This window comes from Myripristis murdjan, chromosome 22 (assembly GCF_902150065.1).
Source record: "Myripristis murdjan chromosome 22, fMyrMur1.1, whole genome shotgun sequence".
NCBI lineage: Eukaryota > Metazoa > Chordata > Actinopteri > Holocentriformes > Holocentridae > Myripristis > Myripristis murdjan.
This window is the reverse complement of record NC_044001.1, coordinates 16,673,105-16,685,968: the sequence shown is the minus strand read 5'-3', so window position 1 is coordinate 16,685,968 and position 12,864 is coordinate 16,673,105. Positions and strand designations below refer to the sequence as shown.

The following is a 12,864-nucleotide window of genomic DNA, read 5'->3' as shown; positions in this document are numbered from 1 at the left end:
CAACATACCAATGCCAAACATGATGAATGGCACACTCTCAAATGCATGAGTGTAATTGATCGACACACACCAAGAAGATCAGTATATGTTCATTTATTTGGGGTACAGTTAGGGTTGATGAAAATGTGAAATAGAATATATTGCATAGAGTTTATAGTCTTTGCTCTGTTGGACTGAGGCACAACACCTTTACTTTAGCTACACAAAGGATGCAAAAATAAGGTTTAGAATAAGTGCAAAACAAAAATCACGGGCCTTAAAAAAAAATCTACATTGTGAGCAAGACAAGGTCAGGGTGACCGTGGTTTTTTTTTTTTTGTTCCTCTTCATGAAAATTCTGTAGTAGAAATCCCAAAGAAAACAACAATATTTCTAAATGTTAAGAAATCTCTTGCAAGGGTAAAAAGGAGTCTTTAGGAAACTAGGTGAGCCTTTTGGTAATTTACTTTTCCTCAAAGTTACACTGGGGTTATATTCAAGTGGTGTGAGGTATAACTACTGTAAAGCAAGAACCAAGGCAAACTCAGCTGTATTATAAACAGGCCTTGGCATAAAAACATACAAGCCTATGGACCCTTACCAAATATAACCATTCACTCAGCAAACCCCCCAAAAAAGTACTGACACATATTCACGTTTAAAATAAAGGCTAATAAAAATAAGAGTACAACTTACAAATCGATTAAATTAGAACAATCTCAAAACATAAATACTGAACAGAGATTTTCACAATTTAATCTTTGAATATATGAGAAGATACCTGCAGCAGCTTGCTTGGTATTTCAAGTGTGAATACCTCCTTCTGCTGAGTAAACTTAGGTACTACCAGCTCTGCATTCAGACAAATGCAGCGTAGTGGTACCTAATGGCAGTGATCAACTACAAATGGAACCATAAACACATAAACACATAGATAAACAATTATACCCAATAAATGACAAATAGCTACAAATGCAATGGGTTAGTCCAGTGTAAGGAAGTGTATACAAAAATAGCAAATATTTTCACAGCTGCATGGTCATCATGCTAATCATCTATAAGCTCCTCTTATGAGATCCACTGTCAAAGGTAATATTGGAACATGGGGAAAGAGACACGCTATTTAGTCAAAATATGCAAATAACCAGAAAGACAAGACAGGGACTGACTTTTCTTTTTGTAAAAATTAATTAAACAAAAAATAATATAGAGAAACATTACAAAGTGTTCATACACTAAAGCTAGAAATTGCATTAGTTTACACGTGAATCTGTTTTCACATTATCTGGGCTGAAAGCAAATCAGATTCAGTTTAAAAGTAAATGTGAATACATAACTTGGGTAACTATATCAACTAATAGCATTCAGTAGTACACATAAAACTAACAAAAAGCTGCATTTTTAAATTGGTGATACCACATGACAGTCACTAGATGGACCTAGTTACTGAGTTGAGGGTAATGGACTTTGCCAAAAATCATATGCGGTTCGACAACAAACCTATATTGTACAGTGAAGAAAATCACACATATGGAGATTTTCTTCCCAATGGCTCAATATTTGTGGCTTATATTCTTACTGTACATTGGATACCAGAGATTTGAACTTGATTGCTCATGATAATGCAACATTGCTACTGCCAAAGCTTTCATGAAAAAACAAACAAACAAACAGCGAAAAAGAAGCTGGTAGAAAAGTTATTTATGGCAGCCAGTCAGGTGGAGGTGTAGAAAGCACAGAGCTGAATGCTGTCCAGAGTTTCAGTGACAGTGTTCTGCTACCAGTGGACTGGAAGCCGGGGAATGGCCTTCGACTCCAGTGTTGGCTTTTCCAGTCACAGTGTTGAGGAATGTGCATATGACAGTGTGTGTGTGTGTGTGCCCGTGTTTAGGCGTGTGTATGTGTGTTCCAGCATTCTGGGAACTCTAATTATTTCATGTTGCGGCTCTTCACCCAAGGTGGAGAACCCTCGTGGTCATGCGCCACGCTCCACAACCCCAATCGAGAGCGTTCCAGAACTCCGAGCGCCCCAGTTTCAATTTGTGTGTCTGTGTAGAATCCAGAATCCACACAACATTCCAGAGTTTGAATTGGAAACGGAATCCCTGTGAAGGATGTATGGGGTTGTCCCTTAGACGGGGGTGACGCTGAGGTCTTCGGACAGAGAAAAGCCTGAGTCTCGGTCGCGTGTGGGCTTCTCGGCTTTGGCGTGTCTCCTCACGTCCTCATGTCCGTAGCTGGCATGGCGCTTCAGCAGCAACTTGGGCATACAAGAAGAGGAGGTATGGTGGCCCAAACCTAGGCTGGACCCTGATGAGCAGCTGGGAGCGGAGCTGGTGCTTGTGTTGGCTTCAGGGGCTTTGGACATGACTAAGGGTAGGCTCTCTGCCTCGTAACTTTGCTCGTCATAGGCATAGTTGACGTTGCCGCATGGGAAGCTCTGGAGCTTGGCCAGGTCCATGCCGGCTGTTGGGGCTCCTGTGGTGGCACCCCGTGTTGGGGTTTTATTGGAGGAGGTGCCTGAAGCAGCTGCAGCTTGGCAGGAAGGGGACGGGGAGGATGAAGTAGAGAGAGTGGAAGGGCTGAGACGGGTGGTGTTGGCACTATCACAGCCAACCTCAGTGTAATCTGAGGCTGGGCTGCAAGACTGAGAAACCTGGCTGTTGGAGGTGGAGGAAGTGGAGCTTGACAGAGGCATGGACTGAGTGTGAGCCAGTGTTTTCTTTCCCCTGCTGAAGCTTTCCAAGACCCAGGAGCCATAGGTGGGGTTCCACAGGTTCTTAGTCTTGTTCTTCAGCCTCTGGCTCCCTGAAGAGGAGCTGTTTCTGGAGCAAGGTTGGTGGTGGAGAGGCTCAGGGTGGAGCCAGGATCCTCCTGTACACACCCCTGCTGCTGACAAACCAGGGGCAGGAACAGGCTCAGCCCATGATGGCTCCAACACTTCACGGTACGATGTCACCTCCTGGTGGATGGGTTGGGTTTTCTGGAGGAGTAGACGAGGCTTGGTGGGCTGTGGGGGAAGTGGAGTGGGACCCAGGCCCAGAGAAGAGGGGCCCAGCTGGGTTGAGGGGTCCTGAGAAACAGGGTGGGACACCAGGAGTGGAGTGAGGCTGCTGGAGGTGTGGTCTGAGGGACGGATTACTGTGCCACCATCATCCTCAATGGTGGGGCTGTATTCCACTGGTAGGGGTGTGTTGATCACATCTGGATCCTAATCAAGAGAAAGGGGACTGATTATTAAAACAATAATAAAAGGAAGAAGGAAATAATACAAAAACAGGGATAGAAGCATAAGTATAGACAGGTGTATTGAGTTGTATACTTGAGTGCAGTAGTTGATTCTCTCCAGGATAGTTGAGAAGTTTGGCCTGTGCTCTGGACAGTGCTGCCAACACTGAGTCATGATCCGATATCTGAACAGAATCAGACAGGTGGAGAGAACACAGACACAGCATAGATTTACTCTTTATACTGTTTAGGCTGCATTTTAGATAAATCATGTTGTAAAGGCCACACTGTGAGACAAGTCATATTTTCATGGGATAATCATAAATGTCCATGTCCTCACTGCTGTGAAGTTTCAGGTTCAGAGATGTTTACCATCCATTTTGTGTCTTCACAGCAGAAGCTGACATGACTGTATCAGGTTAAACACCACAATGAGTTAGACACTCCATAACCTGCCTGAGATTGTGAAAACTGTGAAAATATCTAAGTTGATTTCTGTCCTATGTGGACTTTATATCAACTATTATAGGCCAGTCTCAATATGCACAATAGATACCAGTACTCACACAGGCCCAGGACAGCCCTTGGGCGGGTCCATCCTGCCCCCACTGGTGACAAATTCCAGCACCTCCTGATTGGTCTTACAGGGATATGGCATGTAACCCAAGGAAAGGATCTCCCACAGCAGTACTCCAAATGACCTGCAGGGGGAGACACAGATTAAGAAACCAAGTTAATTTGATTGTCTGAAGTTACTAAACACTACTTGCTATCTTAACAACTCTCTTTCTTAACAACAAGGACACTGGATACTCTTTGGATCTAGATATTAATGTCAGATTCAACCCTTTCACACTGAACTGCACAGCTCCTTAGCAGTCTTGTCGTATGGTTGTTCTGCTCTTGAACAAATATATAAGTCTTAACTATGATTGCAGTGGAGTCCTACTTCTTTAAACACCATCGATTACCATCAATATTTACACTTTATGATGTTTATGTTCATACCAGGTATCAGTCTTGCAAGTGAAGATGCCTTCCATGAAGGCTTCTGGTGGCATCCATTTGACTGGCAGCATGGCACGACCTCCTTTCCTGTAATAGCTGGCCCTGGGGAAGAAAAGCAATGCACTCAGTAAAGAAAATGGATATTTATGATCAGTTTAGAAGAAGAAGTAAATATCACAAGGCCATGAACTCTTTAAGTAAATTTTGAATCTAGCCCCACAGAGGAAAATTAGATCGCTATTCAGCTGGCCCCCCATTTATTACAATCAATCCAGTGCTGCCAAGACTCTGGTACCCCTGAGATGCATAATCATAAACCATTCTTTTAGGGTTTACAATGTGGATTTTAGGTATGGCATTGCAGATTTAGCATACACACCTGTATATGTCCCGAGCCATGCCAAAGTCTCCAATTTTGGCCACTCTATCTGGCCCAGGGCAGGTCAACAGACAATTCCTGGCAGCGATGTCTCTGAAATACAAAGTATCTATTACACAGCTGCATTATGGCAGCAAAATCTCATCAGTACAAAAGCAGGAACAGACAGTGAGGCATGGGCCAGGAAAAATGGCTTCAAAAGTAAAGAGCAGGCTGCATACTTATAGCTCCAATGCAAAATTTATTGAAACAACATAACAGTCAACATTTTGATAGACTTGACGTCTTTGTCAGGGTTGACTCTGCAAACTTTAAAAGTCCATCAAATTAATTTACTGTATGATACACCAAGTTCAAGTGTTTTTAGCGTTGCAGCAGGGGCATCCTTTCAGCTGCAAATATCGTCTCAGCCAGTGCTTGACAATAGTTTACAATCCTTTCTAATGGTTCTAATGGACAAATAACAAAGTGGACAGCATCATAATAATATAACTAATAAATAATAATCAATTGTAGTTTTGTGCCTTTGTGGAAAATGATTGATGGCAACATTCAACTCATGTAACATTCATTCTTGGCAGTAATAACAAGGTGTGGTGCTGAACCTGTGTATGAAGTGGTTCTCCTCCAGGTAGCGACAGCCAAATGCAATATCTCTGGCCATGTGTAGCAGCTCCAGCATGGTGAGAGAACACGTCTGGCCCTGGACACAGCACAGGATATATTAGTGTGCACACAAAAGAAACATAACACACACACACACACACAAAGGTAGGTAGGCCAGACGTACAGCCCGTGGTCTGTTCTGTCTCAGGAAGCTCTTCATATCTCCTCCAGTCATCAGCTCCAGCAGGATGAATCGGGGCAGGATGTTCAGGCTGACTCCGATGCAGCGCACTATGTTTTGGTGGCTGAACTTACTGCATGGAAAAACAATGAACAACACAAGAGTTAGCAGTTTTATTTTGTATATGTGTGTGTGCCTGTGCAGAAGTGTGCGCCTATCTTATTCCCATCCCTGTGATTATTCCGTGTTTGCTTGTGTGTTTGCATAGGTTTGATACCAGGCAATTATAGTCTATGTAGCCAACTATACATGTGTCAGTGAAACACAAGCATCTGGCACAAATGGGACAAAAGACTGAACAATTGTGTACCAAAATAATGACACGGCTCACTAAAATCTGTGTTTCAGGCCAGCTTCCCAGACATTGTCCTAAATCTCCAATCAAAGATAAACCTCTAACAGATGTCTGGTAATGCATACACAATGAAGGAAAGAGTACTACAAATTGCTAATCAAGTAGCGGTACTGTTACATGGCTGATATTTTACTTATGTTGAAATAGAAGTACTGCTGTAAACATTTACTGAAGTAAAAGTAAAAAGTAGCTCATTTAAAATGTACTCAGTTTAAAAGTTAATGAGTTACTTTTTTCAGAACAGTAATTGTGTTAGCTGTGATCTTTTCCATGCAGTCATGAAACAATAAGAGTACACGGTTCAAACTAGATTCTTTTAAAGGTGCATTGTACAAAATTACCAAGGGTTGAGTGAAATTATATTATTCCCTTTTCCCCCATTTTTGCTGAGTTTAGTGGTCACTTCATTTGCCCATCTGCAGTTTTTCATCATGCTGCTTTTATTGGAAATTTGGATATGAGAAAAAATAGAGCCAACAAAGTAGAACCAGATTCCTCTTCTTATCTTTGCTGACTGAGCTTTTATTGTGAAAGGTTCCACAATCTGTCACTAATCATTTGTGCTCTGTAAAAGATATGATCTGAAATGTAGTGAGGTACAATACTCAAGAATAACCTGAAGTAAAAGTAAAATTACTGACTTTAAAATTACAAGTACAAAAAAAACCAAAACTCAATTACAGTTATGTGAGTAAATGTATATTATCACATAATTCATAAACTGGAAATCAGTTGTTTTTGAGGAGGTTCCCAGTAAAATGAATAACAGTTCAATTTCACTATAATCTACTTAACTAGAAACTGTATAAAAATAGAAAATATGGTCATGATTATTTTAAGGTTATGTTTTTAAATCTCACTACTTTGAGAATCTATTTGTCAGTGTTAATGTATGACATCTAAACATATCAGGGTCCCTGGGGGTAAAATCACTTCAAGTGGTGGTGCAGGAGGTAATGAAAGTCAAGTCGGTTTTCCAGAACATGAAGAAGTGTGAAAACGACAGTACATAACAGTCGTGTACCTGAGTTGAAAATACATGCCAGCGCATACGATTGTCCTGTAATGGCCTGAACAGCTGGCCACTTCTGTACGTCAAAGGCTCTTTGATTTATCATGAGGAGTATTTGCAGCGCCGGTCCACCACGCAGCCTCACACATCGACCATACACTCACATATACACACACACACGCACACACACAAACATGCACTGAATTCACTAACTCGCTATAACAAAAAACAGCTGGAGGATGGTTAACAAAACCAGCAAGTCAATGAGAAGAGCATGTTTAGCTGTGAAGCCAGATGTGGCGGCCGGCTGACTGATGATGTGGGTGAGTTTGTGTTTGTTTGTGTCTTGTCTGCTGCTGCTTCACACATGTGAGAGATGCATCGAGTGTATGCGCGGACTGAATGATACGGTGGTACTGGGGTGGAATACAGCTGCAGTTCGGAGTCCAGTGCGTTCTGGCTCAGTTCACCTCATAATCAGCGCCTCCATCAGGAAATCCATCTCGTCCTGCTCAGAGCAGATTTCCGGGAGAGTCTGTGGAGCGGCGAGAAATAGAGAAATAAGTGTGTGCATGTGTGTGAGTGTGTCTGAACACCAACACCTACCATTGTGTAGAGGTGAGACCAGCTCAGGGCTAATCATCAGGCTGCTGGAGAGCATGCAGACCCATGCGGAGCTCACTGCAGTTCTCAGCTGTTTTTAGCTCATGGAGTTCTTGTTCAAAGCTGTCTGAGGGTGATGACCGAACAAATTTGCAGCATTCTGTTTTTTACGGTCATCAGTGATTTTGTATAATCACGATGTTGCTCAAGTATGTTATTCTTTGGCATGATGCTAATCTATTACACAACAAACCACTGTATAACATTTTCTGCTTGGATAATGGGATCAGCACGAACAAAGCATCGTTGTCTGTGCAAAAGCATCAGAAAATCTTGTCATTTGAAATCCAACAGCGTGAGTGTGACCTTTACATCGGTGCAGCGAGAGCTCTGCCGTGGGATTGGGTTCATTATATAAGAGGTAATGGATATAACTCCTAGCATGGTGCTCTCCTCTAACATTAAGGTGTAAGCTGTTTTCCTGTGAGTGTATGTGAGCTGACCTTTATGGCCACCTGCATGGCGCTGTTGTCGCCACTCATGCCCAGGATCTGCCCTTCATACACTTCACCAAATGCACCGTGGCCAAGAGCCCTGCAAAAACACAGGAACAATGCAGAGAACCTGACAGAGCTTCTGTGGCTGAGGGTTTACTGCTTTAAAGGAACAGTTCACCCAAAATAAATAAATAAAAAAAACTCAGAATAGATTTCCCCACTTACTGTTAGTGTTGTAGTGTTGCTAGTGTAGTATTGGTTTGTGGAGCTCAAACCGTTAAATATACAGATGTGAAAAACTCAACAGCAGCAGCTCTTCCCCAAAACAATGACACAGATGCTCAGCAATTCACAGCCCTTGGGGACGATGAGTTTCGTTGCTTGTGTTCTTCAGCAGGAAATAAGTCCCAATGAGATCCACTGCCCCCGAAGGCTATAGATTATGCTGAGCATCTGTGTCACTGTTTTTGGAAAACACTACATTTTTCAGCAAATTTTCAGCAGTTTGAGTTCCACAAACAAACAGCCATCTGGCCTAATTGTATCAGGGTGAAGGAAGAAAGACTGGAAACCTCACCAAATCACACGCACAGAAAATATCTTGATGGATAGACTTTATTAGGGGTGAAGTGAGAACATGTCTTTTTAAAGGTATATTTTTGGATGACCGGTTCTGTTGAGGTGTGCTGTACCTGAGAAGAGTGATGTTCTTGCGTGGGACCTCCTTCAGTTCACTGAGTGAGGCGGCCTTGCCTGCAAAGCAGTAGTTGGGGTTGTAGTCGGTCATGATGGTGGAAGAGCGAATCTTGCTCAGCTTGTACTCTGGACTCTGTAGACGCACCCTCACTGCATGAAGATGGTTCTTCTTGCGGTAGTAAACTATGGAAAACAGAGACCAAAAAGGACCTTGTTTCATTTCATCATCTTTGAGGCTATTTTAAAAATTATAACCCTAACTGCAACCGTGAGCCCGGGCCTTCATGTACAGTGCAAGAGGCAACTTCCTGACTGTCTGCTACTGTAGGAGCGGTAACACAAGGAGGAGTCGAGCAGCATCACGTTGGTGGATGCTTTTGAATGTAAAACACATTCATGCGGGAGAACAACAACGACAATTTATGCTGGCAATTTGGAAATCATGCGTCAAAGTAGGGCAATGTGTGTTCAAACCACCTTCATTTCCACACAATAGTTGGTTTCTTGTGATTAAATTGGCTCAGATGTTCACCACAGATACCGTTACCCATTAGTTTCGAATGTGATTTTGGTCTCATGAAGAGGAATCCTTCCACATGCAAAACACAATGTTTTGTGGGATTCAGAGTGACCGCTGTCCTCTCCTTGGTTACTGCTCCTAGACTGTCTGTGCCAGTGAGTTGGGACTCACCCGCCATGGAGGCAGCCCACATCCCCGATGCAGGTTGGTAGTCTGCCAGGGAGGGGTGTTGCGTGCAGGTAAGAGGTGCCGTCGAGCCATCGCCCGGTGTAGACGCTAGGGACTCGGGGGCAGGTTGGGTGAGACAGGGGAGGAGGAGGATGGGGAGGAGGTGAGGACGAGGAAGATGAGGTGGATGAGAAGAGGCGGGGCGAGGAGGAACATGAGGAGGGGGAGGAGAAGGGGGCTCCCAGGAAACAGACTACCTCCCTGCATGGGGGAGAGCTCAGGTGAAGAGACACCGTTAACCTGTAGGCTGGGAATATACGTATGTATATGTATGTGCGCAGGCGTGTGTGTGTGTGTGTGTGTTTCCTGGAATTGCATGTAAAAGTGCATGGTGACTGGGGTCCCACACCTCTGTACTGTCTTGTCTAATGCTCAGGTCACATGTACAGCATTTGAGAAGCAGGCACCCTGTCTTCTGTTAATCCTGTGTTAATGTGTGTGTGTGTGTGTGTGTGTGTGTGTGTGTGTGTGTGTGTGTGTGTGTGCGTGGGGGCGCTCCGGGGTAAGCTACAGCAGGTCTTCTTCTACTTGGAAGAGAAAGCTGCACATTCTGACAACACAACTGGAATATTCAGTGATCAGACTTTGGTTGATGTCTTGATTTATTAAAAACTGGCATATTCACACACAATTACACTCAGGTTAGTGCAGATGTCAAAGTTTATAATTCACCAACAATGTCTCTCTGTTTTCATAAAACAAAGTTGCAGTTTGCCTAATAATCACTTATTTTATTTATTTATTTTTTTGCAAGGAAAACCCCACAGCTGTCTGTTGTCAGCTTTTATCTCAGATAACTTACAACTTTGTGTAATATTGTTCCACCGGGCTATTTTCCATGTACTTCTGGCCATCTTTAGTCCATATCTTTATGTATCATCTTTCTGCCAAAATGTTCATGTACCAAATGAGTAAGATTTGCTGACATTTTCATTCTGAAAACCTTGTTATCCTGTCCTGAAACGTCATAGTAATATCAGTAATACTGCTATATAGTCCCACCACACAGCACTATCACTCTGGTGAGAGTTGTTTGTCTCCCAACAGTACTAATTCATGTTATGTTCTCAACATATTCTGCCGCTTAAGCTGTTGTAAATAAGCTATTATTACAATGTACATTTTACACATTTACATTAGCAAACACAGTCAATATCACTGTCATTCAGCACTCACTTCTAGCATAAACATGGCTGAATTGTACTTAACACAAGTAAGTTGAGCTAGCCCCAAAATATCTACTTCATTTTCAAAATGTTACTAGTATAGTTTGTTAGATCTACCTTGTATCACATGCATTTCAGGAGTTAATTGTGGATAAGTCCAATCAAAACACCCTAATCTGCCTTTTGTTATGTCCAAAAAGTATAAAGGCTCAGAGGCCCTTAAACGAAAAGTAGATTCACTAAAGCCTGTGGCAAAGGGAGTCTGCTGAGCTCCTCTTAATATTCAGCATTGTCAACTTCAGTGAGTTGAAAGAGATGAGGGCAGGGGAAGTTTAACAGAGGAGGGGGTGGAAAGAAGAATCTATATATATATAGAGAGAGAGAGAGAGAGAAAGACAGAGAGAGAGAGAGAGAGAGAGAGAGAGAGAGAGAGAGAGAGAGAGAGAGAGAGAGAGAGAGAGAGAGAGAGAAGAAGAAGAGGGAAGGCAGGGAAAGAGAATCTGCCATACTTAAATGCCTTAAACACCACTGGGTGGGGGATTAGTGGGCCTTCTGAAATCTCAGGATTCCCTTCCCATTTCGCCAAAGCAAATGGTTGTCAAAAAGGTGACAATGGTGCAAAAAAGTCATACTAGGTTTATAATCCCTCACTGTCCTATATTGCGGTAAAACCATATGTAGCTATTAATACTACATATGTATTTCTGTAAAGTGTCTGTGGTTAATAAGGCCATTGATGGTAAAATGTTTAGTATTAGTAGTTAAATAAAGTATATTACACAGCAGCTTTTATATGATACTAATCTTCTAAGACCAAGTTAAATACTAATGCCATTAGTACCATTGCATAATATTGTAATATTAACATAAATTAGATTGTCTCTTTCTTATCCCTCGGTTTTCTTCCTTTCCTAGAGCACTGCTACTACTGAGTAGTAAAAGAAGTGTATAAAGAGTGGTAAGTAACTCCCTAATTATTCCTTGTTTCAGCAGTAAAGTGTTTTATAGCAGGTTCGGCTCTCAGATTTGTGGCTCTTTTGAAAATAATACAGTTTGATTGGGCAATGATGGTGATGTAAATAGCGAAACACTTTACAGTCAATTTTAGCTTTTAGCTTAATTATCATTAACATAAACTGTCATAGTCACAATGTACTACAAAAGCCAGTGGAACAAAGTTTTGCTCCATTTGGAAACAGGTGCTTGAAATCAAAAAGCACCAATATTAAATTTCCACTTTTACAAATATATCACAGTGTCTTTGCATGGCTGGAAAGTGTCTCACACTCTCACATCTCCTTGTTTCTTCTATACTTGTGAAGGTCCATTTCGCATGATGAGCATGATGAGTGTGATAAGAAGAAGGCCAATCTTGTACATATTGCCTTTTACTACACTAGACCTCCATGATTGGCTCTGTATTGCTGAAGTGCCATTCACTCCCATCTCATCTCACTCATCTCTCACACAGCTCCGTGTGAGAGAATGCTTTGAAACCTGTCAGCTAAATGTCAAACCTTTCTGCCTGTCCTTTTTATAGCCCTTGCTAGTGTACTTCAACTGCCTACGGTGAGATACTTTTCCAAATCCATTCCTCAAAAAGCTTTCGTTTGTATGAGCACTCATTCCTTAGTAAGCCCTTGCTTCCAATTTCTTTAAGTGCACACCTTCCTCAACCTTCTTCCTCAACCTTATGCAACACATAAACAATATATTCCACTACTAATCTTTGTCACATTTCATATTTTGAACTACAATCGTGTTTCACACTTTGACACAAAACATGTCTTGACTTACATCTACCACTGGAAAGAGAACGTCATCTGAATGAGCTGCAGCAACCAATCTGTTCATAACGTGCTCATGAAAATATGCCAGCGTCAAACAGCTCAGAGCAGTATCTATCCGTCAGCTCTTTTAATCTTCTGCTTCACAGACGGGGCGGGGGGAGGCACACTTAAACCAGCACTTATCAAGCGTGTTCATGATACTGTCGTCAGTAACATATGACGGTGTCTGTGTGTTTGGCTGAGCTCACAGCCGGTGGAAGGTGGACGGCACAGACTGGACACAGAGCTGGAAGAGTCTCTTACTGAGGGTGAGACTGGCGCAGGTCAGGACGATGCCCATCACGATGGTGGAGGCCACTACAGCCAGGATCAGCGAGAGCGATAGCTGGCCCTCTGGAGCTGGGCCTTGAGGAGCTGCTAGGGTAGAGAGAGAGAAAGGGGGGGGGACATGCTTCATATTAAGAGACTAAGACCAGTTCACTCTGCCCAACAAACGGCAAGAGCACATCCAGCAGAGCAGCTGTTAGGCTCTGTTGGGTGAGTGTGTTAAGCCTGT

The 12,864-nt window shown here is 42.6% G+C and overlaps 1 protein-coding gene across 1 annotated transcript in view; it reads right to left on the bottom strand.

The window, feature by feature from the left end:
• Nucleotides 1–77: 77 nt before the first annotated feature.
• ltk (leukocyte receptor tyrosine kinase) overlaps nucleotides 78–12,864 on the bottom strand; it is a 56,868-nt gene continuing 44,081 nt past the window's right edge. Inside the window, exons 19-29 of the mRNA XM_030044287.1 lie at nucleotides 12,612–12,725; nucleotides 8,601–8,787; nucleotides 7,915–8,005; nucleotides 7,279–7,343; nucleotides 5,385–5,514; nucleotides 5,200–5,297; nucleotides 4,595–4,687; nucleotides 4,216–4,317; nucleotides 3,774–3,908; nucleotides 3,302–3,392; nucleotides 78–3,190 (exon numbers count right to left, since the gene is read on the bottom strand). Coding sequence (XP_029900147.1) covers nucleotides 2,111–3,190; nucleotides 3,302–3,392; nucleotides 3,774–3,908; nucleotides 4,216–4,317; nucleotides 4,595–4,687; nucleotides 5,200–5,297; nucleotides 5,385–5,514; nucleotides 7,279–7,343; nucleotides 7,915–8,005; nucleotides 8,601–8,787; nucleotides 12,612–12,725 — 2,186 coding nt within the window. The 3' untranslated portion in view covers nucleotides 78–2,110. The remainder of the gene's footprint in view (nucleotides 3,191–3,301; nucleotides 3,393–3,773; nucleotides 3,909–4,215; nucleotides 4,318–4,594; nucleotides 4,688–5,199; nucleotides 5,298–5,384; nucleotides 5,515–7,278; nucleotides 7,344–7,914; nucleotides 8,006–8,600; nucleotides 8,788–12,611; nucleotides 12,726–12,864) is intronic.